This window comes from Saccoglossus kowalevskii, chromosome 5 (assembly GCF_978046115.1).
Source record: "Saccoglossus kowalevskii chromosome 5, keSacKowa6.1, whole genome shotgun sequence".
NCBI lineage: Eukaryota > Metazoa > Hemichordata > Enteropneusta > Harrimaniidae > Saccoglossus > Saccoglossus kowalevskii.
In genome coordinates, this window is record NC_140645.1 from 11,367,377 (window position 1) to 11,394,110 (window position 26,734).

General features: G+C 36.4%; 1 protein-coding gene across 3 annotated transcripts; it reads left to right on the plus strand.

Moving 5' to 3' along the window:
• The first annotated feature begins 1,257 nt into the window (after positions 1–1,257).
• LOC102805146 (uncharacterized) lies at positions 1,258–25,549 on the plus strand. Of its 3 annotated transcripts, none has more exons than XM_085499122.1 (19): positions 1,258–1,433; positions 2,076–2,164; positions 2,858–3,073; positions 3,522–3,584; positions 4,279–4,671; positions 11,886–12,010; positions 12,586–12,805; positions 12,962–12,997; positions 13,818–13,853; positions 13,990–14,025; positions 14,637–14,708; positions 15,164–15,199; positions 15,300–15,335; positions 15,555–15,590; positions 17,422–17,496; positions 19,483–19,539; positions 22,110–22,319; positions 23,662–23,700; positions 24,552–25,549. In XM_085499122.1, exons 2-19 carry the CDS (start codon positions 2,092–2,094, stop codon positions 24,740–24,742), a joined length of 1,950 nt encoding a protein of 649 aa, XP_085355248.1. In that variant the 5' UTR covers positions 1,258–1,433; positions 2,076–2,091; the 3' UTR covers positions 24,743–25,549. The 3 variants fall into 3 exon arrangements, with proteins under 3 accessions (XP_085355248.1, XP_085355250.1, XP_085355251.1); XM_085499124.1 differs by having other exon boundaries at positions 22,215–22,319; XM_085499125.1 differs by lacking the exons at positions 23,662–23,700; positions 24,552–25,549 and adding an exon at positions 23,213–23,640.
• Positions 25,550–26,734: the final 1,185 nt, after the last annotated feature.

Below are 26,734 nucleotides of genomic sequence, written 5' to 3' on the forward strand. Positions count from 1 at the left end.
GGATCGGGTGAAAAAACAACAAATACGCTTTCACTTATGTATTTATAAATTAGTATAAATTACCATTAGAGTATGGGAGTTGATCATGTGATATCACTTATTCATACAGCTTGCTAATACTCTTGATACCATGGGCAAGGATATCACTTACATTTCGTTGTTTAGTTATACGTTGTACGATTATAATACTAGGATGCCACGAGGTCGAGTAGATGGCCAAAATAAAACCTCGTCGACCCTATTTATACTAATAAAATTACAGTGAAATTTAAAAAAAAAGAACTATTAATTGCTAATTCCAACGTGACTTCAATAGATTGTTTGCGTTCGGGCTGCCCAAATCGATCGTCCGAGAATCCCATACATTTTGAGGGGTGTCAAAACAAAAATCTTTCACACACTAACGATCATGATTTCCAGAAGTTTCATTAGATAAGCGATACATTACTCATACTCCTTCATTTGTTTCAATCTATTTTATCGCAGTATCAATTGGCCTGCTTCAAACCACAGAGATAGAATTTGCTCAAGTCAAACCCGAATTGTACACGTGTACATGCAGTTTATTCGGCTGAGGTAGAACAATAGTTCAACCACCCCTAGTCTACCCATCATAATTCCAAAAATATACGTATGTACTACAGTTCTGAGAATACTAGATAGAGCATCTGGATATTAAAAGCAAAAGTCCGATGTAAATGTATAAATATGGTGATTAAAGATTAAACTGTGGTTGTATATTTCATCTAATACAAACGAATATTTACTATCTACCTTGACTGAACCATGAAAATCATTGACTCTGTTTTAATACCATCGACACTGTTATACATCGTTGTGTGTATAGTACTAGTTGTATGCGCACCATTACATGTCGCCTACGTATCACTCTGGCAGCTAGACATACCCAAATATGTGTTATGGTTTTCCCGATTGTGTTATTGAGAGTCATTTCTGTTTACCTCAATCCCGAATATTTGACGATTTCAATGGGACGTAGATCGCGAGTCTTGACTTGATTGTGGTATGTACGAGTAGGGCGCTGCAAATAACAAGGTGTGTTGTGGGATTACTTGCCCTTTCAAAACGTTTAAACAATTGGTGGAATTCAGAGGTCTTACCGCTGCGTCTTCCGATACTTACATATTATTGTGAGCTATTTATTTTTATCTGACTTCCGAGAATTTGATGATTTTATTAGACCTAGATCGAGATTATTGACATAGTTTTGGTCGGTACGAATAAGGCGCTGCAAATATAAGCAAGATGTGTTATGGTTTTACTTGCCCTTTCAAGGACGTCTGCACAATTGGTGGAGATCATAGGTCACATCGTCGTTCGATACTTACAGCGTGCTGGATTCGTTGCCTTCTACTAGCTTGTTATGTTGTGTAATGTGTAAAGACTGTGCATAATATAATTTTTAGAGAAAGGTAAGTAGTAATATACATGATAGACTCACTCATTATATTGGATTTTCGCAATCTATTACTTTGTTGAAAAGGGCATGAACCAGGAAGACTGACGCCAACCAATATAAAGTCGTTTGACGTTGAGTGTTGTGACATGGTAGTCACTTAATTGAAAACACATATTATTGTGTTGGTTTAATTTGTGCTACAATGTGCAAATAAGTGTAATGGGAGATGATGCCTATGAGACGCCGTTCATAGAGTAAATGCGATGAATTCCATGTTTACACAATCGCATAATTCCTGAAATTTGATGTCGTGGAAAATATTACTATTCAGTTGTATTCGTTTGTTCGTGACAGACGCATTATTTTTTAGTATACTTACGGTGTGAATGCATACATGTGCATGTTGTTGAACAAATTATGTGATACTGGCCAACATAATTCGGAGTACAACAGCAACATTAACATTGTCTTACCGGGAAATTAATTTAGGCAAGATTAATGTGTCAACTAATTTTAAAATCGTCAATCATGTCTGGAATTAAGCATGCGTTTGTGAGCGATAATGACATCACTTGTTATGTCGACTATGAACACTATCCACATTTTGTAGACTACCTAATTTAATTGATATATATTTTGATATATTTTCACTCAGAAACGGAAGATATAAAATGGATTCATCTTCAACGGAGTTAGATCCACTTGCTGAATTTATTGAAGATATTGGCGGGGATATAAGGGGTGGTAAGACTTTGTTTTGATATTCATACACTATATAACAACTCATTGTGTCATGGGACAACACTTTCATTCAACACTTCTTCCATGTGTTAAGTAATATTATTGTTGGTTATTTGTAGCCCAGTTGACCTGACCACATTGATATTAAATTATATTAAATCATTGTCGCCGGTATATCACATGCATATCAAATCAAATCAAACTAGATAATATAAAACAGAACATAAAATATATTACGATCTGACACAGTCAGATAATGTAACTAATTCCCCAAAACATTATTCAATTTACTGTTACAAAAAATACAAACGTTCGTTAGTAATGTAATAATGTAACGATATAATTCACTGTGAATTAGAAACCATAATGAAAGCCACACTTGACACAAAATGTTCAATTAATTAAATGATTTACGACTCCTAGTAAACAAACACTTCTATAGATCGGGTATTGTAAAACAGTAACGAATCAACTAAAAGCTGAAACAAACCCAGACTCTACACTGTCTATTTAATAAATCTTGAACAATTATTATAATACTTTGTGAATACTAAGTGAATATAAACAAATATATCACCGAATATCACCTTTTTTCTTATCTTCTACTTAACGGAAAAATGATGGACGTGCGTATACCGGAATAAAAGTTAGTATTCACTAATATTGCTACTTTTTTTACTTTTTGTATACTTTCAGATGAGCTAGATCAGATGAAAAGATTGTCAGTTCCATTATTATCACAAAATAAAATTGAAAAATGCAATTCAGCAGCCGGATTGTTAACAGCACTTGCTGAAAATAGAAAAATATCTACAAATAATATGGATAATCTTATCAGTATGTTGCAACTGGCTAAACGACAAGATCTTGTTGAGGAGGTTGAACGTTTCGTGGGAGAACGCAACAAAAACGGTAAATCACATTTACCCAATTCCAGTAAGCACAGTTTATATGTATCATGCTATCATGCATCCGAAATATTAACTAAAAGCAAAGTGAAGCAAATTAATGTACATTAATGGTGTCTTTGGTTAAAAATAAATTCATACCAAAAATCAAAACAATATTCTCGGGGCGAACAAGTATATGCAGTTCATCAAAGGCAAATTATGTTCCATCTTGAATGTAAAATGCCAAAGATTTTCATTATGCTTGGTCATTGTACATACCTGTATGTGCAAATGCGACCCCAAACCTATGGCCCCTAACACAAACATACAATTCAAAACATATCACAAACACAACCACTTTGTGTACACTTTCTGTATTGTAGATGAAGGTGCGCTAGTTCATAAATATATCGGGTTGAATGTTATTTCCAAATAATTAACAATGACGCCTTTCGTTGTTTTTTTTGCAGAAAAGAAGAGACGAATATCGACGATATCATCGAACACCGAATCTCAGAAAGGTAGAAGTTGCTGTAAGTGATTATCGGACTTGTTTTGTGAAATATTTGTTATTCGGAAAGTTGGCTTCTAATAGGTTGGACACCATCGGCCACAAACTTAGAAACAAACTTTAAATTAGACTGCAACTATTGAGCACAAGGGGCAATTGTTTATGTATACAAAACCTGAGTGTTTTATGAGTTGAACACATAAGATATCCAGAACATCAACAATTGTTACTAGGTTACTAGGTGCATAGCTCTCTCTCTCTCTCACTCACTCACTCACTCACTCACTCACTCACTCTCACTCATTCATTCATTCACCCACTCACCCACTCACTCACTCACTCACTCACTCACTCACTCACTCACTCACTCACTCACTCACTCTCTCTCACTCACTCATTCATTCACCCACTCACTCACTCACCCACTCACTCACTCACTCACTCACTCACTCTCTATCTAACTCATTCATTCACCCACTCACTCAAACACTCCCTCACTCACTCACTCACTCTCTCACTCATTCACTCACTCATTCACTCACCCACCCACTCACTCACTCACACACTAACTAACTCACTCACTCACTCACTCACTCACTCACTCACTCACTCACTCACTCACTCACTCACTCACTCTCTCACTCACTCACTCACTACATTACAGTTAACTGGTAATATTTAATTATGGTAACATGCATGCCTATGTATTTTATTAGATTTTAGGCTTGACGTGAATATTAAAAAAAATATGTTGGCGAAATACCACGACCTACTTGTAAAAGCTTTCGAGAATCAAATGAAAATCATCATGAAAGGTGGTAACCACAAAAAGCTATCACAGATTCGGCAAGTAATATCCGAGCTTCAGCAACAGATAGAAAAAATTGAAGAGGGCAGCATAATTTTCATAGTCAGATGTTTCTCAGTGGGTGGCGTAATATCACTGACACATGCACTACTATTCGGCGAATTGGAAGAGAAGATGACACAACTATTGATAACAGATGAGATGAAAGCAATACTGGCGAAAGAGGGTGTTGATCAAGATATACGTATATCAGTGACTATGGATCTCAGGCATCTTAAGTGGGCAAAGACATTTTTTGAAGGTAAAGAGTGTTTTGTCTACATATAATATTTCTGCCTGTATATTCCCAAAGTTAGATTGTTTTCAATTGATGATATGACAGAACCCAATGGCCTCGTTCTGACAATTGTAGGATATAGAAGTTATTTTCACTAATATTGTGTTCCAATGATTGGTTAATCTGGCATTTTAATTCATTCATATGCAAATTTTTGCAGACGCTCAATTTTAATTGATATGTTTGCCACAAAGTAATGATGAATCACAGAGAACAAAATTTACGATTTGTTTTTTTTGTTTTTCAAAATCAAGATTGATATAATGCAACTTTTGAATATTTCTTGAGATATATGTTCATGTGTATGTTAATATCGATATCAAATAACGAATAACACCTCCATCCCGACCAAACTCTGCATGCAGAGGGTAAATGTCATTGTCAGAAAATATTTAAATATTTTGATTTGCTTTGGTTTTCGATGCTTCAAAGGTTGATTTGTTTTTAATTTGCTAATCACTATAGAAACGATAGTTTTATTAGTGGAGCAGATAATGCAAACAATCGTTCATTTGGCTCAAATGTTGATTTTATATCAAGTTTTAAGAAAAAAGTGCTAGCCACTTGAAATTCGAATATGGCGGCCATTTTCCAAGATGGCCGCCAGATTACCCTTAAATTCACCAGATTCGTCAAGGTATTGTTATCGGAAATGTCCAAAGTGGTTCTTATTGAGAAAGATTATACTTTTCTTGGTCATGACTCTGTTGAATATGATAGGGGTAGGTACTTGCCTATCTGAGTTTAGAAAAAGGCGGCCATTTTGCAAGATGGCTGTCAAATAACATTTTTACGTGCCATGTATGCCAAGGTCCGAATTTTGCCCTAAACGTGCCTGAATTACTTAGCTAAATGTTATTTTCGGCAGCTTTTTCCCATCGAGAACTAAACTGAGTATGAAATCACATTTGATTAACCCAATTTCAATATGCACATGGCGTTACCTGAGTTCATGATTTGTCCACTCTCCTTAAACATAAACAGAACATATTGTCCACCTTCCTTCAAACATGAAACGAAGTGTCCATTTTTCACCGTAAGTCCAGCAGATTCATACTCCAGGTAAAAGTAGATGCTTGTCACAAAATATTAAATCGCGTGTTATTTTTTCTACATTATGTGCTTATTGTTGCTTTGGTACCCGGTAGGGGCCTCACTGGAAACTAACTTTAAACCAACTTTAAGCATACCATACCTAGATTTTGTGTCCGAAAACTTGCAAATGCAAATTAAAACATGTCATGAAATACTTTTTGACAAGCACCTTCTTTTGTTGGAGCAGGTAGTCCAAATTCGTTCAGTACTCACCTAGTGTTCTTGATTAATTCTGACAAGGGCAACTGCAAAGTTGAGTGCACTTTAGTCCATTATTTACACACTTGCATCTTCCTCTGCATTCCAGGTTACAACCACAACATTTCGAAATTGGTTCTAGCGTTGTCCATACAACTTTCCAATTGTTGTCTTCCTTCAACCACCCCCCCCCCCCCCTTGGATGGACACTGAACTTCTGGCTGAGGGATGACACACTGTTCCCAAATATGTCCTGCCTGATAGGCTGCTCGTTTGGCGTGTTCCCTCAGTGCACTTTGTGTTGGTGGTATTAAGTCATATGACCTTTGTTTCCGTGCAAAAAGATCAAGCCTAGACTCATCTACAGAATTAGTTGTACTAGACCAGTCATACATGAGAACAACATATCGCTCCAGAACTTGTAGATCAGACTCCACAACTTCGGATGGGCACTGACTGAGTTTTGCAAAGACGGCTGAAGCTTCATCATAGACATTCCATGTCTGCCATGCTGTCTTTTTTCCTTTGCTGTTGAATTCTGAGACAACATCGCACCCAGTGAAGACATGGAAAAATAACATTCCGTTAGTTTTCTCTGGCCCTAAAGTTGAAACAAGGTCATGGATAGGAAGCCATCGAGCATGCCCTCCTTTTCCAAATCCAACCCACATTTTCTCCAGGCCTAATGCAGTGAGAGAGGGCATCTGCGATATGGTGATCAAGATGATGTCTGTGTCATTTGCATCAATCATCAAAGAATTGTGACCTTCCTTGGCTGCATGCCAGGCATGTAAGAAGATGCACGTGTCAGCCTCCTCATGTGTACAGGGAGCCAATTCTTCGATGCTCATGTGCGTGTAACTGGCACTAGTGAGGGCGTTTTTATCCTTTGTCACAATTACAGCATTGTTCGTAGTCATCTTGGCCACAGCCTCAGCAAGGAAATGGAACAGTTCTGTTTTGTTTGCACTGTCTTGAAGGAAACTCTTCCAGTTTGTCGGTGTCCTACTCTTTTCTGTGACTCTCCTCTGGATGGCTTTTCCACGCTTAGATCTGGCTTCTGATTTCAAGCTAGACTTCTGATATACATCAAAAACGATGTCTGTTCTCTTGTAATTGTCACTGTAGTGTTGTCCGAATGTCTTTGGTGTTTGGGGTGCAATTGTATTAACCAGTGATGCACCATCTATAATCAGAACATCACATTCTGGCTTTGAATCTGGGAGATTCACTTTCGCTTGGAGAACATCCACCAGGTCAGCTTTAGTGTAAGTATGCAAATTACCTTTCTTGCTAAGTGAAGGGGGAAAGGTCTGGTTTTCATGTCTGAAAAAGTCTGTTAGATCACAACCTCGGGTTTGGCAAGAGATGAAAAGGCTGGAAAACAGTTTGCAATCCTCCTTCAGTAATTTGGTCTCTGATTTGTCGGTTAACTCTGGCCCAGTTGTGAAGAAGTCAGTGTTGTTGTTTTTCTTGGCTTGTAGAAGGATTCATTCTCAGTCTGCAGCTTCTCCATAAATGCCTTGAACTGATCTTTTCCTCTAGCATAATGAGTTACAATCAGTTAGCCCCGGACTGATCTGCTATGTCCTTTGTATCGAGCTTTAGAAGATCTCCTGTCTCTTCTGCAAATGGGTTTCCATTTCTTCCATATTCATGGTGAGCTGATCTACCTTATCAAGGAACGTCCTCTGAGCAGTTGGTGACTGTTCATGGTGGAGACTGTTCTTCTTTACATCTTTACTCCCTGATGCTGCTTCATAATTCGCTACCAATTGGCTTATTTCTGGTCCGGCAACCATCCATCTTCGAAGAGCCGATGGATCCTCTGTAAGGCCGATAGCTCCGCCATCCCCTTTGATGACAGCATTGTTCTGTTCATGGGCTTGGTCAATTGCCACTGCAGAGAAGTTCCTGTCCGATTTGTGAACGACAAAATTTCCCGCATGGAATTGTTTTGCGACTTCTGGGTGTTGCTTCTCCAGGCACAGCATATCTCGAAGATGAATTGGAAGCCATCTAGCATAATTGACGTTGTTTTTGGCAAAAAAATATGGTATCAGTTCTGAGAGTTCTGATTCCTGATAAAGCGAAAAGTTCCCTTCTCTGAATGACCGTACCAGTGTGAAAATGGCCAACTCCATGTTGAGAATCAAGAACCAAAACTGAAATTGTGGACTTTCTTTCCTACGGGCTTCGCACCATTCTTCCAAGGTGAAGTTTTCATCATCAGTCTCTGTCAGTTGAGAAAGATATATATTGTAGGCTCTCTTTAAGAGTTTGAACAAACTGCATGCTGTGACCTGGTGAGCTTGGAGAGTCCTTGTAACATTTGTAGCAGATAGATATGAGTCCGCTGTACCAGATGAGGCCACATCAGCTTCAACGAGAGCACCGGTCCACCCACTCTCTTCAAGCATTGACCCAATCAATTTTAGTGCTGTCATCTCAATATGTAGTCCGCCGAACATGATCACAAACTTGTCCTCTCCATATTTTTCTGGCCAATGCCACTGGATTTTTTTACATAATGCGTAAAGTGGCTGGTCAGCTGTTATTACTGGGGTTTGCCGTGGGTTTAGAAACAGCACAGCTTCCCTTATTTTATCCATGGCATGCTTAATGGTGGCCACGCTATGAGCCTGTTCTCGGAAAAGCGGAAGCAGAGCATTGATGCTGGTCTGAAAATCATTTGCTCTTTCCTGGCTTGCATGATGAGCTGACCATGTGACATTGGATGAATCATCTACCTCAGTGGTATCGCTGACTTTTTCTATCCAGTCGTATTCGAGTTTGAGTTCTCTTTGGAACTGTTTTGGATCTGGCAGTGATATGTCATTGGTATTGGTTGGTTCTGGATTCTTCGTGTGAAAGAATGCTGGTGGGATGGTGGTGAATGATTCAGAAAGTTCTGTAACCTTTTTTACCCGACTCTCGGTGGTTTTGAGCAGGTTGCGTACTTCTCCACCGTTATCTACACTTGGGTGCTGGAACATTGAAATGCTTGTACCATGAAAGGATGTACTAGCGGTAGTGGCAGTTGGATTGTGGTCTATGTTATCTACAGCAGATGTGGTGAACAACCCCTTTCTCAACTTCGGTGGTCACACAACATCATCTTCAACATATTGGCTCACAACTCGTTCACCTAACTGGTTTGATATTTCCAGCACTATGTCATATGATATGCTGAAGTTTGTCAATTAATTCCCTTTTTCGTGTCTTTCATCCCAACATATACAGCAAATGGTGTCTCTCGGGCTTTTGAATGACTGTGAATTTTGGCTCCGTCCTTTTGATACTTGGAGTAGCAGTTGTACTGCAAAAGTTGTGCTATAGCTATATTAATTCACCACACCATGTGTCAGATGTGATTTGATATCAACACCATGTTCAATGCTACATACAAATTGAAGTATAGCGGGTGGAATAGCTTCCTCTCCAAACCCTTCTGTGAACTCTGTGCTGAATTTAGTCTTGTGACTAAGCATTTCCTTTCGAATGATATCTGCAGCTTTAGCCAAATGAATAGCCTCACCATATTTGCTGGCATCGGAAAGAACTGTGCCTACATCATCATTGAATGCTAAAATAACATCCCGCCCTTTTTTGTGGGCTTCAAGCCCAGGAATCCTACTGAGTAACTGTTCCTTTAACCTGGTTGAGTTGACATTTGGCGAATCTACACCAAGCTGCTCTAATCGATGCTTGTACAGTGTGGCTAGATCAGCCAGTCTAAATATAGCAGGTGCTGCTTCGGTGTTTGTGACTTTGCTTTCCATTATATAGATTAGAAGTTCTGAAAAGGCAACAGGAAACAACTCATTTCCTTGTGTGTTCGAATTCCCCTCTTGTTGAAGTGCATTAAGATGCGCTCTTTCGTCATTGTATAAGCCTGCCAAGCAATGTGGATGATACTTTAGCTCCTGGGCAACAACGTCTCCAGCACTTAACTTTGCCAGGAGTTTTCCATGGTTTAAAGTCCTGGCACATTGGTTGACCCTTTCATTTAGCTGCATTGTCATTGCTTTTCTTAGATTTGATATTTCATCCATTTCGTCGCACAAGAAGCACTGCAGTTTTTGAGGATTTGAGGTTTTGGGTCTCTTTGGACGGTCTTCATCTCTGTCACCTGATGTACTTGGTCGAACTCTCCTCTTCTGTGCTCTTTCTAGTTTAGAATTACTGAATAGCAGTCGGCAGCTACTATGATACTTTGCTTTATTACTTATCAATGTGGCTTCTATGCCATCACCTTCATCCAGCCTTCTAGGATCAAGTAGTATTGGCATATCATTGATGGCATGAAACAATGGTACATTCTTTGCAATATTCATGTAACCAGCGTAGTCCTGTGCTCTCTGAAATGAGCTAAGCGGTGAAATCAGTGCTTCATTTTCTTTGTCCTCCTGACAAAGGCAACATTTGCTCCAGTCAGTCTTCCGGCTTGATTCTGTATCCATGATTGGATACACTTGAAGTTGGCATAGGCCGAGGGTTTATCCTTTTACCACCTTTTGTCCACTTTGTTGTATGGGATACAGTTAGGTTCAAACTATTGTCCTACACCTAACCCGATCGTTCATCCAATATCATTTAAATCCTGTGCGATCTGTACACCATCCGGATAACTTTGAATGCCCCCATTATCCTTGGCTCGGCTCTCCCGCGCTGGCACAACCTGTCAATTCAGGTGCGGCTATCTAATGTCTCTGGGGCTCATTAGATAGCATTTGGGATACTTAACCTGAAGGTTAGCTGATATTGAACCCCATGCTGAGTTGCACAGCTGTGTGTGTCACCAGTGTGCCCTGGTAGTGGATGACATACACACTTCTACTTGATGTTCCATCGAGGTCTTCTTCTGCTTGATGAAGTGCCTTTACCCGGCTAATGAGTTTCATCAACCCAGAGCTACTGGTTTTTGGGCGCCAGGACCCGCCATTCGCACCACCACTGCCAGAGGCTTTGTGGTTCGCAAGCCATTGGGGCATTTTTTAGACAAAAAGAACTCGACCTCTTTGCCACCCCGGCATTAGCAGTCCTTTTCAGGGGCAACAGTTAAATATTTTGCTAATCTCATTTTGCTAATGGCGGCCATCTTGAAAAAATGGCCGCCATATTGAAATTTTGCATGGCTAGCACTTTTCCTGACAGAGTGACATCTAACGTAAGTTCACACCAAATGTCATGCTTATATCACCAAATGAACGATTCTACCAAAAAATCAGACTTATCTGCTCCACTATATTGGTTGCTCAATTTCTGAAGAAAACAAACACATGTTGCAGCTTTAGCAATGGCAATCACTTCGGTTTTGACATTGTTACTCGTATGCTGTACTATGGAGTCAGCTCAGTTGCATAACCGAGACTATTTTGCACAGTAATTCCATGGCTCTTGGTAATCTTGTTTGTTTGTGAAGAGAATGACTCTGGAATTTTTATTATTCAAAAATTCACAACCATAATATTAAACAAGATAAACAAAGTTGAAATGCACCGTGGTAATTCAAGTTGTGATTAAACTGCCAAGATAAATCATCTGCATATGTTTGCAATCAATACCAAATTTATTGAGCAAGATTATAACTATAAATGCCCCAGTACATATGTAACATTTATAAAATTGTAATAAATTGGTTGTACTTTTAGATACAGATTCATTATTATCCCCAAATTATGCACAATCCATCAAATAACTTTTAAAACATGTTCAAAATAAGCAGATTCATTCTCTTCAAAATAAATATAGGTTTATGTAAAATGTATGCTTTGCTGTATCATACATTATACCCGCTACCTTATCACCAATTTGTTGACATATATATTTGAACAAAATATGTATGTATTAACAATGTCGCTGTCCTCTGATTACTTTGGTAGGTTTGGAGGCTGAACGGGTTTGTCATGCTGATACCAGAACGCGCATCCGGAAAGGACAAATGTATGAATGTTTAGACTTAGAGGTGCAGGACAGACGTTCAACGGATACATATATACAATTAAACGCAAGTATCGGTATTTGTTTTCTGTGACGTTGAATATTGGTGTCGGAAAATCACAAATTCAATTATTCCGTGAAAAATATTGAAAACAAATCCTCGAGCAAATATTCATAGTAATTATTTCAAATATAGCAACTCCTAAATATAAAGATGCTTATATGTTCTGTAACTAACCATTAAAGAGGAGAATTATAAATTGAATACATCCTCCTTATTGTTGTGTTGATACATAATTAATTGATTGTTTTTTGAATGAATGAATCCGATTCTATAGCCATATCTCTAACGTGCTTTGACTGATTATGTTCGAATTTTATATATTCATTATACATCATGTCATAGATATGCAGTTGTATTGTTTTGACGATCCGAATCAAAATGGCCGACGATCAGATACGAAATGACTGAATGCCATTTATTATTTAAAAAAATCATCAGCTATATTACTATAAACAAAACTATACATCTTAAATTTGATAACTAACGGGGACTGTGCCATGCATGGCTCGTTTTATAATGAATGTGGTGTACATTATAAACTGTAAATGTTCTCATAAGCTACTCTTCTTGCGTCGTAGTCCAAACCTCGTGAAATGCCAACTGAAGCAGACAGGAAAATAGAAGAACTTCAAGAAAAGATTGAAATGAAGAACGAATTGATTAATCGGTTGACTATGAACGTGTATCTAATAAGAAATACCATCAACCGCCTTCTACACGAATATGACGATTTTGATCCGAAAACACAGATACAAGTGCTGAAATTAATAGCAACAATTTCCAATTTTCCAGTAGTCTGTGAGTATGAAGTTGAACTTGGCCTATAATTGATACACGGAATCGGTCATAATAAAAATGAATTTTCTTAAATCAGCCCTATCTATACTACAACTAACAATATGCACATTTGACTTTCATACTGTTTATATTTGACTAATCACTGTCTCAATATAGATAAAGATACTGCTAAACAAGAAGGTACAGTTCAAGGTGAGTAAACAAGTTCTTGCACTTTTTTGAAACCACACAATTACAATTTATATATTATAATGTGTATTCCTTCTGTCTATGTAAATCCACTGCTGAACACAAGAAAACACTGTCAGTGAGATTGGGATTTATCATTATTTGGGATTTATCATTATTCCATAATTACTATTATTATACATCTGTCACCGTAACGCCATTACAGTGGTATTTTTAGGGTATTTTCATCCTGCCATATTAGGAAATTCGAAATATGGAATCATTACGCGCTTAAGCGTTCTCTTATAATAAAAAACAAACATGGACCCACAGAAAGAAGTTCGATGATTCTGTTCTAATCATTTTGGATTTCGGCATTCCCATTATGTATCCTTGGAAGGAAAAGATGTATAATAATAAGGTTATTACGAGAATACCTCAAAGTATACACTCAGACAGTACGTCGCACGTCGATACTCCAGCTGTATTGTCTTCGTGCATACTTTGAGGTATCTTCGTAATAACCTCATATTATCAGTGTAAATTTGACCAAATGATGTAAATATTGAAATTAAACGTGCAGAGATAGGCTGTTGATAACAAACAAAAGGATCAGCATATATGTGAATTAAAGCGGGGGAGTCAGCCCCTGCGCATGCGGCAAAGGGCCATAGCGTATCATTGTTTATAAACAAGCGTCTACCTATGAGTCTTTGCGTTCTAGCATGCGTTGTTGTCGTCGATTAATCGAATCGTTGATTCAATTTCCGCGCATGCGTAGGTGACGACCCCTCCGCTTTAACCATAAAATTCGTACCTGACTACTCTCTGTCTTCATGATTAGGTAAAGACACAGCCGAAAAAAAGGAAATTTTACACGGTGAGTAAACGATTTCATGCAATAATCTAACCATTTCAGGTATATATGCTGGACGTCATGCGACTATTGCATATATCTAGTATAATTTGTGTTCAGTTACATTAGATAAATCTTAGATTCTATTTTCTACATTTAGGTAAAGGCACTGATGAAACACAAGGGAAAATAAGCGGTGAGTAAACCATTTTTTTAAAGTAGTAAAACTAGTCATTAAGGCATTAAGGCAAAAGAGGAAACACTTGATGAAAACAAGTCATGCTCTATTTTAAAATGTCTGTTATCGACTCGAGATTGATTTGCAATAACATTGGAAGTTTATCCACTGTACCACTAAACTTATGTCTGCTAATCTTTTCGTTATTGACAAGTGTACTACAATGTTGTTGTTCTCATTCACGCAATACATTATTGAAATCAATGAATATAATTTCAAATTCGTTCTCCAGAATCTAGCATTAAAATCAATACCTGCGATTGTTTTCCAATAATTTATCGGTTTTCCTTTCATGCGTTATACCAAACTTGGCAGTGTGTTAACTGTGCATCAGTGTGCTTGTAGACACTGTGTTTTGTATATACTGTATTTACACATGTGGCTCAAATATATCAAATATGCAATAACTGGAGTTGACTAGACTATAGTTATTTTTCTTCTCTTGAAAACAGGGTTGTCAAAATGTTTGTACAAATGTGTATTGATAAAATAACTTTAAGTTAAAAAATATTGTGATAGGCATTGTGATTAGATACAATTTAATGTGAACTTGTGTGTATTTAATATAGATGATAACGAAGATGGAGAATATAAGGAGTATGGTGAATTATCAGATCAAAGTAGCTATGACACCAGTAAAGGTAAATTTTATGTTTTGAAATTAATAATTGATATTGTCAAAATTGGTCTGTTCAAACCTTGTCAAACTGGCAACTTAATGTGTGGTGATGTGCAATACGGTTAATGTGGATAACAAACAAAAATGTCAGCATATATGTAAATTAAAGCGGGGAGTCACGCGCGGCAAACGGCAATAGCGTGTCGTTATTTACAAACAAGCGTCTACTCATGAGCCTTCGCTATTTTAGCATGCGTTATCGTCGCATGCGCAGATGACAAACCCTCCGATTTAACCAATACAATTCGTACTTGACGACCGAAAAAAAGGAAATGTTACACATTGAGTAAACGATTTCTTGCAATTTTCTAACCATTTCGGGTAAATATTCTGGACGTCATGCGGCGATTGCGTATATCTAGTATAATTTGTGTTGGTTACATTAGATAAATCTTGGATTCTAATTTCTACATTTAGGTAAAGGCACTGACGAAATACAAGGACAAATAAGCGGTGAGTAAACTTTTTGGCATTTTTTTTTAAAGTAGTAAAACTAGTCTTGAAAGTGCCTTGTTTATACAGCACTCAACAAGAAGTATTTTTTTTTATGTAGGTAAAGACATTAAGGCAAAAGAGGAAACACTTGGTGGTGAGCAAACATTTTCTTGCAATTGCTGTAGTCGTTTATTTATGCTAGAATTTATAATTGATATTGTCAAAATTGATCTGACCAGATTTTTTCAAACTGGCAACTTATTGTGTGGTGATGTGCTATACGATTTATGTGAGTGTGTGTATGTATCTGTACATATGCATCTATGTATGATAAATTAACTTACTGTATTACCTGACTATTTTCTCGGTGTAGGTATGGACACCGCTGAAAAAGAGGAAACATCAAGTGGTGAGTGAGTGAATTTTCTACCACAGTATATTACTTCAGGCAAAGGACTTAGTATACCATAAGGCTGTTATATTTCATTCTCTGTTTTAAAATGTCTGATATCGACTCGAGATTGATATGCAATAACATTGGAAGTTCATCCACTGTGCCACTAAACTTATGTGTGCTAATCTTTTCGTTATTGACAAGTGTACTACAATGTTGTTGTTCTCATTCACGCAATACATTCCTGAAATCAATGAATATAATTTCAAATTCGTTCTCCAGAATCTAGAATTAAAATCAATACGTGCGATTGTTTTCCAATAATTTATCGGTTTTTCTTTCATGCGTTATACCAAACTTGGCAGTGTGTTAACTGTGCATAAGTGTACTTGTAGACACTGTGTTTTGTATATACTGTATTTACACATGTGGCTCAAATTTATGAAATATGCAATAACTGGAGTTGACTAGACTATAGTAATTTTTCTTCACTTGAAAACAGGGTTGTCAAAATGTTTGTACAAATGTGTATTGATAAAATTGGTACATAGTTTAATAACTTTAATGTCACACGCAACGTAATATTACCGTAATTGGTATACTACAGGTGTGATGGTTCAAATACCAAAATGGCAACAGTAACAAAATGATAAAATACGAACACGGAGCCAACAGATGAGGTTTCAACTGGTACTGGTATGATTATACTCTGCAAACATCAAGTACAATAACGCGGTAAAACTCCACTACTCCAATAACTAGATACTTAAACTCCAATACAATTCAACGAGATCTCCGATCTGAACTCAGTGCTGAACAACTCCCCTATATATACCTCCACTGTCTATAAATATACCATTACATCAGCATACATAATGAGTCTGGCATTTACTACAAATTTCTAGAATGTTCCGTTACCTTCTAGTGCCTCCTACAGTGTTATATTACCTATTCAACCAGTTTCTAAAAAAATCTAGAATATTCCACCCAGAACCAGTACGGTTCTAGAACATTCTCAGTGACGCGGAAGTGGTAAATAAGTCGTATGCGACTTGCGAGGCATTGAGTTGAGATGAAGTTACGAATTGTATGATGCTTCACGATCTGTTTACAAATATGTATACAACAGTAGGAACAACAACAGAACTAGCGTCCATTCGATTTTTCCCTTATATGGGGTAAACATTTTCACCAACATTGACATCCAGGGTTATTGACATCACATGCGAACACTTTTTTTTTAATAAATTGAATGCTATAACGCGCGACGGAAATAAAATACCGTTGCGAAACGCAACTGTTAGTTTTTCGTTTTCTTTCCGTTTTATCTGATTACGTTTTTGTAATGATTTTTTTTTTTGGGGGGGTGACAGCACATAGTTTTATCCATCATTTTGGTGGTTGTAGATTCAACCCTGTTTATTTTTAGTGATTTGCTTATCCTGATAACAACTTTGAAGATCCTTTAGGTGACGATTTTGTAGCCGAATGTCTAGCAAGATTGCCAGACTACAATGCAATTAGACCATCCTCTGGTTCTATTGATGGAGATGATTGGATGAGTGCTATAGTGGCCTATCTATTGATAGAATGTGTGCAACTTGTGGAAGATTTCATACAAAATATCCTTTACCCACTAAAATCGAAGAATACATGGCGAGCCGAGAGTCAGTGATACCTGCATACAAATAGTATTTATGTCCAAAATCGATTCAAAATAACATCCAGCCAAATGGCATCAGTCTGTTATTTATTTATTTATTTATTTATTTATTTATTTATTTATTTATTTATTTATTTATTTATTTATTTATTTATTTATTTATTTATTTATTTATTTTCCAAGGACACTTCTCGATGAGTGAATCTGTAACTCCAAGTACAAGTCGTGATGTTTTACATTCTGAAAGTGACAGCAATAGTAAGTGAGAATAGAAAACATATATTTGTTATTGCAGATTACCACCTAGTCGAGCATCTTCATGCGCCAAGTTGATCCATGGTACATCGTGGCCAATTCACGATGTAAGCTTATCCTTACAATTAATTAAATACAAATTTAGTATATAAGTCTTATTTTTGACCCGCTGTTGACATAACTCTGTACTATGGTATTGGTGATATATGAATTGGGCGCCATAGGATGGCACTTGATGGCCAAACAATCTAATTAAATATGTATTTTGCATTGTACGAGCGCAAAATAAGTTATTAGGAAATTATAAAATCTGGATATTAGTACCAGCTGTTTTATACGCATGCGCATTGGCCGATCCTGCCAAATCTCGTCATCTGTTTTGAGGCGTGTCTGGTCGTTGTGAAATTGCTTCAACCATTGGATAACGGAATTAACTGGTGTATGTGTGAAAACCGTTGTAAAGTTGTGGTAAAATGAATTTGCGCGATTTTTGCGCTACTAGTTTCTGAATGATTTGAAGCAGCAATGGAAGCAGACTATTTAATTGATAAGAATCTTGTCCAGAATATGATTTTAAATGGCCGAACTTATGGCGGTAAACGGTAAATATGGCGTCGAGCGACCAACATAGTAAACCAAACTCCCGATACTGGTGCGGACGATTATGATCGAACAACCACGAAAAATAAATGGCGGGACTTTGATGTTGCATAATTAGCACAGAAATAAAAGACACTCCCACAGTTGGACAACCAATCATTTTATTATTGGCCACGATGTACCACGGATCATCTCCACATCCTTTGTAAACACCACGTACACGATGTGCCCCCATCCAATGGCGGGATGAGCGGCTTCCTTTGTGCACAATCAGCGTCAACTTCATGAGAGAAACACAAAGCACTTGCTAAGTCAGACCGTCTGGTGGCGTCCTACTATTTCATCAATAACCAAATATACTATTATTCTGTTCCCGAATTGGACATTTGTTTATCTGGAGTAATTCCCAATTCTACGCCAGGTCCTTAGTAATTAATGATTCCACGTATTTATTTGGCCAGACGTAAAATGCTATAATGTTAATTCGCGGAAATGTAAACACACAGATACTAATAATGAATTACAAATTTGACAAAAAATACTAAATTTGCTATTCCATAGAAATAATTGAAATCAAAATATTTGGCAATATATTAAGTTTTGCGTCGCATGTACACAATGGAAATATCATATAAAATGGGCCTAATATACTAATGTTGTATTTATTTAATTGTAAGAACGAGTTTACATCCCGGAATGGCAACAATGTAGCACGAATCCAAGATGTAAAAAAAAACATTATACACTTCATTAAGACTTATCTGTACAAAACTTGAACAATTGTCTTTCTAAGCTATGTTTCAGAATGATATATCAAATTGGAATTCCTTCACTTGTTCAAGAACTGTATTACATTGCGATGATATTTTATATATATTTTTATATCTCACACATTTATCTCGCAGTCAGTTATAACATTACAATCTATGAGTGCCAGACATCACATCAGTTGTATGTAGTATCACTATTTCATGAACACATGACATAAACAGTTTACGTACGTTCTTGTTTATTCCTGGGGCCATTAATATTGGGACATATTATTCATAAATTCCCAAGTGAAAATGACATGTGCATGTTTGGGTCATGGTATTGGTGCAACTCAATTTTGCTTTAGCTGCCACTGTTCAAATTATTCACAATTCACAATACTTGTAAACCACTTACATGAATCAGTCAAAATAATCTCACGATGTTTGGCGATAACACAATACTGTACGACGTGGAACTGTTGTTTTCTTTAAATAATAAACGAATGTAATGCTTTTAATAATTATTTATGTAATTTGTATTAAACATGTGATATTTGGTACATAATGAATGAGGTAAGATGTTATTTTATTTATATAACTGATGATTAGAATGACAATTGTTTGTATATTTAATTAGGTGATGATGATGACATCGACGTGTTTATTGAACAACTGGGTATGGCACTTTCTTGTGGTGAGTTTCACACATTTAATTCACCAATCGTTCTTAACAAGTGTATATCAATATACGGGTTATTTGAAATGTCCAAGAAAAAAATATTATTACATGATAATAAATGGTTTAGAATAAATTCAAAATGGCTAGCAAGCCACGTACATGACCAACCAAAAACTGATTTAAAACCCAAATGTCTGATACCTGTGTTCAGGACTTATAAAAAAAAGGTTTATAAGCGTTTTTTGCAATTTTTCAAGAACACAAATACAGAAGAAAAATTCACACGATTGCTAAAATTTGTATTTGTGAAATTAGTAGCACATATACCAATAATGTCACAACGACAAATGCCTATATATCAGAACATTAATATGTCTATTTTTTGCATTACTCATTATTAGTTTACTAAGAATGTAATTTTTACTAAATATCCGTACCTTCATTCGTTGCCTAAACTTCAAATTTAGTTGATTCATATTTGACAACACTTTGTCAAAAGGGATTGCATATGAATAGTTAACCGTCGTTTGATCTCGTCTGGAGTCGTGTTTTTTGCATTACTCATTATTAGTTTACTAAGAATGTATTTTTTACTAAATATCCGTACCTTCATTCGTTGCCTAAACTTCAAATTTAGTTGATTCATATTTGACAACACTTTGTCAAAAGGGATTGCATATGAATAGTTAACCGTCGTTTGATCTCGTCTGGAGTCGTGTTTTTTGCATTACTCATTATTAGTTTACTAAGAATGTGTTTTTACTCAATATCCGTACCTTCATTCGTTGCCTAAACTTCAAATTTAGTTGATTCATATTTGACAACACTTTGTCAAAAGGGATTGCATATGAATAGTTAACCGTCGTTTGATCTCGTCTGGAGTCTTGTCTCAATTTACGTTTGGCTATAGGATAGTTCAAACCTGAAAAGTTATTATCCCTGTCAACATGTACAATATTGTTATGCCTGGTTCTTTGCCAAATAAAATGTTTCATGTCAACTCCTATTTTTGTGCAGGCCCAGGATGAACAAGATACATTAAAAAGGCAAACACACGGCTTCTATTACGTTAAAAATGTTTTGCCCATGATTATCACATTCACGCATTCAATAACTATATTTCCCTATTAGAAGAGCTTAAAATAACCAATACCACGTTACCATGGCCAATTACTTCTAAAATCAAACCCAAATAAATATTATTAACATGTGATTTATTTATAACCAATAAATGTAGCGAGTCGAAGACGACCAGAATCACAACCATACGTCCAAACTGCTGAATTGCTCGCTATAGCATTAGATACAAAGCTATTCTCTATACATGTTTTCATTTCATACACCATCTTGGAACAAATTTACTCAAGTTTCATATACTTTTTTAATATTTGATCTTTGTATTGTATTGCACCGTGACAGAACGACATAAGAATCATCTCTACCCAATGACTACAAGTTCGGCAGGGTACTAGCTTGGATTTCGAGAGACAAATACAATGAAATGTCTGTCAAATTTACAGACTAGCAAGTAGTTGGCCAATGCACGGAATCAATGTACTAAATTTTCTGTTACCCGTGCCATGTTTGTGGTGAAGAAAAATAATTTAAAACCTGTTTTTGGATATCTGTAATTAATAATCACACTACCTTTATTTATTTCCCCCAAATTACAAATAAATGAGGTGGGTGATTAGCATTCAAGCTGCATTTGATGATATCATGCAATTAAATAATGTTGTAAACTAATTGCCCCGCATCTGTTTGCATGGCACAGACGCATCCTTGAACGGCATGAACGGTGGCTGGCAGGACGGTTGGCTGGCAGGACGGTAACGCCGCCTTCAAAGTGTGTCTTTATTTTTTACATTTTATTACATTTACGTAATTTACTGGAATAAATTCTGTTCTACAATCGTTATTACCTATAAAATCTACCATTTGTTTATACTAATGGCTAAACTCACCTCCAAATTAGCATTTCCGATCAGTTCTCAACATGCTAACACCATGATTTGCCTTCTTGAAAAACGCTGAATTGCGTAGGTAGGCTCAACGCAGCCACACTAACTATGGGCGTATGGGTGAGTGTTTTTTGTCGATTTGTTGGGTATAGTATTTTTTTGTTTTTATGCGCGCGCACGTATGTTTGCAAGTATGTCTGCATGTAAGGTGCAATTTATATTCATTTTAATGTTACGGTACATATACCTAGCCCTTGGGGTGTCCGAAATTGCTGGCCACTAAAGATCCAAAATACCATTTTTTTTTTGGATCAAACACATGTCTATTTAGAAGATATCTAAATAACTAAATCAGTGTTAGTAATTGACTAGCAACGACATGAACAACCCCGACAACTGTATAAGGGCAACACTTAACACCAAATTTGATTTAAAATTTATTCCTGCCATGCTTGTTCCATTTATTTTGGCCCAAAATATTTCCGAGCTTTTCATCCTGGCAAAACCGTTTGACGAATATTTGATGATCTGTGTTTATTGTTTTTGAGATTCGGATATACGAGTATTAGCTTTATGGTTGATAATAAATTTAAGTCTCAAGTTTTATCATGGTGATTACCACAGGATCTCTTGAGAGGATGAAGCGCCTGGCGGTACGGAAACGACCAGATCTGAAGTATTTAAGGGAATATTTTCCTGATGCAGCAGTATTCTTGTTCACCCTGTTAGATAAGGGTCTTATATCTGAAAACAACTTCAGATTTCTATATAAGCTTCTGAAAGGAGCCGGCAGGGAAGATCTTATTGAGAAGGTGAAAACATTTAAAGGAAAAGGTACGTAATTAAATTAAATTAAATTAAATTAAATTAAATTAAATTAAATTGAATTACTGTTAAACTAAATGAACGATTTTGTCATGTTGTCTATTCATATTAGGTACAATACATTATATAACCAACCAGACTTAAACGCAATATTATACTATTCACTCTGGTTATTGTGATGGTTTTAATTCCGAGTAGAAAACAAGTGTCTTACAAATTATTATTCTTACTGAATTAGGTTTGCTCTAATTTTTGGTAAAACGACTGAATTTTCACTGTAAATGATTGCCTGTCATATCATGCGAAGTAGATCATGAAATATGACTGTACGTTATAATTATCCGCTATTTTGTCGTTTTTGTTTGTAGCTGTTTTTGCGAAACTACTAAACTAATACTCCTAGCATTCATTTGATATATAGATTAGTATGCATTGTGGCACAATAGAAATCAGTAATTTTGTGAAGAGGATATGTACCGATAACACGTGGATGTGTTTGCGCTTATTACGCTTGACTGTGTCGTGTAGTGTGAAATATTACAGTAAACGTCACATGGTTCGCCTTAAACGTCACCATTTTATGTACGTTCGAACTGTACGTGGAGAAAAAAAATCATATCAAATAACAACTTCTACTCGAATAGGGGACTTAGACTAATTCGAAATAATTTGACAGAGGGTTTAAACTCGTATCAAAATAAAGGTAATAATTAAACTGCAAAATACATGTTCACCAACGCGCTTAGTTGTCATGTCTGGTTACCGAAAATTAGCATATGATTTGTAAGCGTCCTAACGACACTTAGATTTATTTGACACTAGGCTTTATTACCGGGGCTGTATTATACACTCGACTCCGGTTCGTGGATGAACTAGCTCATGGCTTCACTTGTTTCAACCAGCTCAACAAACAAGCGATCATATTTGGTGATAATCTGTAAAGAAGTAAATAATTTGGTGATTACAATATCGATCAGTGCCATATAGGCAATCTTCCACATCGTTTCCCCTGCAATCATGACGAATTTCGCTGTTATATATCCAAACCTAATCACGCAGGTATATTATCCACATTTGCGTTACATATTTATTGGATAGCAAATACTTTCTAGAACACCTGGCTAAGATTTAAGCACTATAGTCATCGTACCGCGCCGTGTGGGTCCCATTCGACGGAATAACGCGTGTGAATAAATTGTTCGTTTACGGGGCTGTATGATGACAGCAACGCTTTACCGTCAGAAGCTGTGACACATAATTAACTTGATAATTGATTTAAATTTAAATAACTGAGATTGATTTCTGATGAACCAATGCCTCATTTCTCTGCAAAATGTTATTATACCTACAGGACGAACTAAAATTCGAAAGGATAAACACCCATTCACTGGTAAGTACAATTACTCTTGTGGATTCATGCTTGGCAAAACATCATACTGTGTATTGTCACCAGAAAGAATCATTAAACTAAACAACTTGTATAAAACCACACTAATATAGAAAAATATTAATTGGTCTTATACACATGTTGATATTGTTGACAATTAGTTAATAAATTATTGACATAGCCATTTGCCCAGGCATAGAATAACATCTTTAATTCACAGTGAGGGGCGAGTGAATATCCAGGTTAATATTGTTAGGATCACACGATTGTGTTAGTTGATGGAGAATTCTAGTTTTACTTCAAAGACTGATAAACTGCTTGGCTGAATTCAGGTGTGTGCCGTCTATGAATATGACAATTTCTGCTTAATTTTATATTTAATCCCCGTGACACAGACGCGATTGCCATTCTATGCACGTTTTGAACTGTTATCAGTTAGCTCAAGAGCTGAATCAATAGAATATCCGGCCAATGTCAATTTAGTAGCCTTGGCAAATCAAATTATGTTGTATTGTATTGTATTGTATTCGGAGACAAAACTAGGGTATCATTGTTTTAGATTGCAGTGCTGTGTAATGTACAGTGGTGTCGATGTCTCCAGCGCAATTCATGGAATTGTCACTGGTCATTCACCTCTCCCAAATTTCAAATCATGTTCGATTCTTTTATGGAATCATTTGATATTCCGAATTATCGCTCTCATAAGATGACATTAAATATCAGAAAGAAAAAATATACTGTTTCAAATTGATTTAAAATTATGCTATTTAAATATTCATCAAATCAAGTCTAGATATGATTAATAAATGATGAAACATTGGCTAATAATATTAAGTGTTGTATTTGTGTTTCAGATATCCCTGTGCCTATTGGTCTATTCAGGGCAACCATTAGAGATCAAGCACTTTATTTTGCACTGATGAAAGAATTCAATATCGAAATGACGCAAATCACGAGCAGCGATGCTTCACAGGAAGACAAAATCCGGAAGAAGAAAGAGGCTCTCCGACAATTGAAAACTAATTTAGAGTTGATACAGATCTAATTATGTTTTGTTCAAAGTGAATACTGGTGTGTTTACTTTTTCTAATGATAGTGTTTCTTCGGCTGTCAGAACTGTACATGTGTTATTGTTATATAAACATAGCAAAGTACATAGAATATTTGTTTGTTAGTTTTTTTACTTGAAAAAGTATAAGTTACTGTTAGAGTAGCCAAGAATAACCTTGAGGTTGTAAATTTATTATCACTTTTTAAAGGGAACAGCAACAGTTGTACATTCTGTTAGTAAAACAGTTCAAATAATTAATGTCATCCAATGGTAATGACAAGAACATATCTAAGAACATTTTATAAATGTAATGTAAGTTGTAATGGATACAAAGACTAGTCGATTAGATTTTAGTAGACGTCTTGATTCTACTAACGATTTTTCACCATTGCAAAACAACTCAAAAGACATAAACGAATTTTCTTAATTTGTTCAGAAGTGACTTTTCTTAAGACATGGGCTATTTGATTACGTTGTAGGGGTGATCAACGAAGACAGTTCATGTAAGCATTTTGCAGTTGGGGTAGAGGTTTGCCGTTTAGTTTTAAAATGCGTTTATTTTTAACTTTTAATCTTGGTTGATATGTTCTTATTTCCAAATTTGTTTTTACTTGTTCATGTGTCATGTGTTGTGTTTTTCAAAAGTGTACCTGAGGCTAAGGTGAAATCTCAACACTGGTGTTTATGGTCATCTGCGTGCACGTTCTGATGGTACACAGATGCTAAAGAGTGACAGGTCAGAATGTACTACCGAATCTTTGTTTTAATATTGAAATAAAATTCACTAACCTAGCAGTAAAACTTGTTTTCAGTGGTGGATATATGATAGACAGAACTAAAGTTACAAGCTAGGCACAGATTCAAAGTTGTCTAAGGCCGAGATTTACAACCCTTCATTTTTGACAGTCGTCGCTCTGCGCATGTGCGACATTTGTGTTAATTTTCCCACAATCCAATGCGCTTTTCGAATGGAAATCACAAGTATGAGGTTTGACCTGGGCACGACTTGCACTGATTACCACCGGTGACTCCATCGATACCTTCCAATAACATGAAAATTACTTAATTAAAGCTTGGAAACGTGTCAGTTCGTACTCGTTTATCTGCGCAACAGTCAAAGTCGCCATCTTTGTTTATATGAGACCCATATATCTCGCACATGCGCAGCGCGACGACTACCGCACTTTAATCCGACCACTGAACCGTCAAAGGTAAATGTTAATACAGGAGGTGGTTACCGAATTAATAAAAAACGGTAAAATAAATACTTAGAGCAGTATTGCAATATAAAAATGATAAGTTACGTATAGGCATATTTACACACTTTTTACATTCAATGATTTCACGCATATCGAGAGATCATGCAAGGCTCAATACATAACCCCAGCTGCGACAAATTTAACTCCTGGTTCATGTTAGTAAGTGTATATATCAGGTTTGCGTAAATAACTTAGCAGACACCCACTGTCATCACTGAACCCGGGACTACACCTCCAAAATAGCAACAGCCAATCAGAACTGGCCTTTTATATTGACTGACGGCGTGCTAACTGGAGGAAATAATGAACAAACAATTACAGTGTACGAGAAAAAAATCACTGGCACCGGTTAATGGTTCAATTGCCTTTGAAGTCTAACATTTTTGTTCAGTCGTCGATTTGCACGTGTTTGCGCTAAAGAGAAGCTCGAGAATTACCATACCATATGGTGTTCAGTTACCGTTCCGTTGTTTTACTATTGCAACGAACTATTTATTTTTAATTTCTTCGGTATAAAAATAGTTATTCTTATTGCAACTATAGCAGATTTGATTTGCAGTATGCTAAAACTGTGGTATTATTTAGTATTTTCACTCGCACCTCAAATTGGTTTGGTGTGAGAAGTGGACACTTCTCCGGCATTTTGGCAATACATCATATTCTCATTCTATTGATGACAATTTATTGATTTCTTGCTAATTTACGTTGATCTCAGATAATTCGTTCA

What these genes read in the sequence shown, in the direction of transcription:
- LOC102805146 (XM_085499122.1), top strand. Translation starts at nt 2,092, where the DNA reads ATGGATTCATCTTCAACGGAGTTAGATCCACTTGCTGAATTTATTGAA. An exon ending in AATACAAGGACAAATAAGCG is followed by an intron (nt 15,200 to 15,299) that starts GTGAGTAAACTT and finishes TTTTTTATGTAG; the next exon opens with GTAAAGACATTAAGGCAAAA. An exon ending in GGGTATGGCACTTTCTTGTG is followed by an intron (nt 19,540 to 22,109) that starts GTGAGTTTCACA and finishes TGATTACCACAG; the next exon opens with GATCTCTTGAGAGGATGAAG.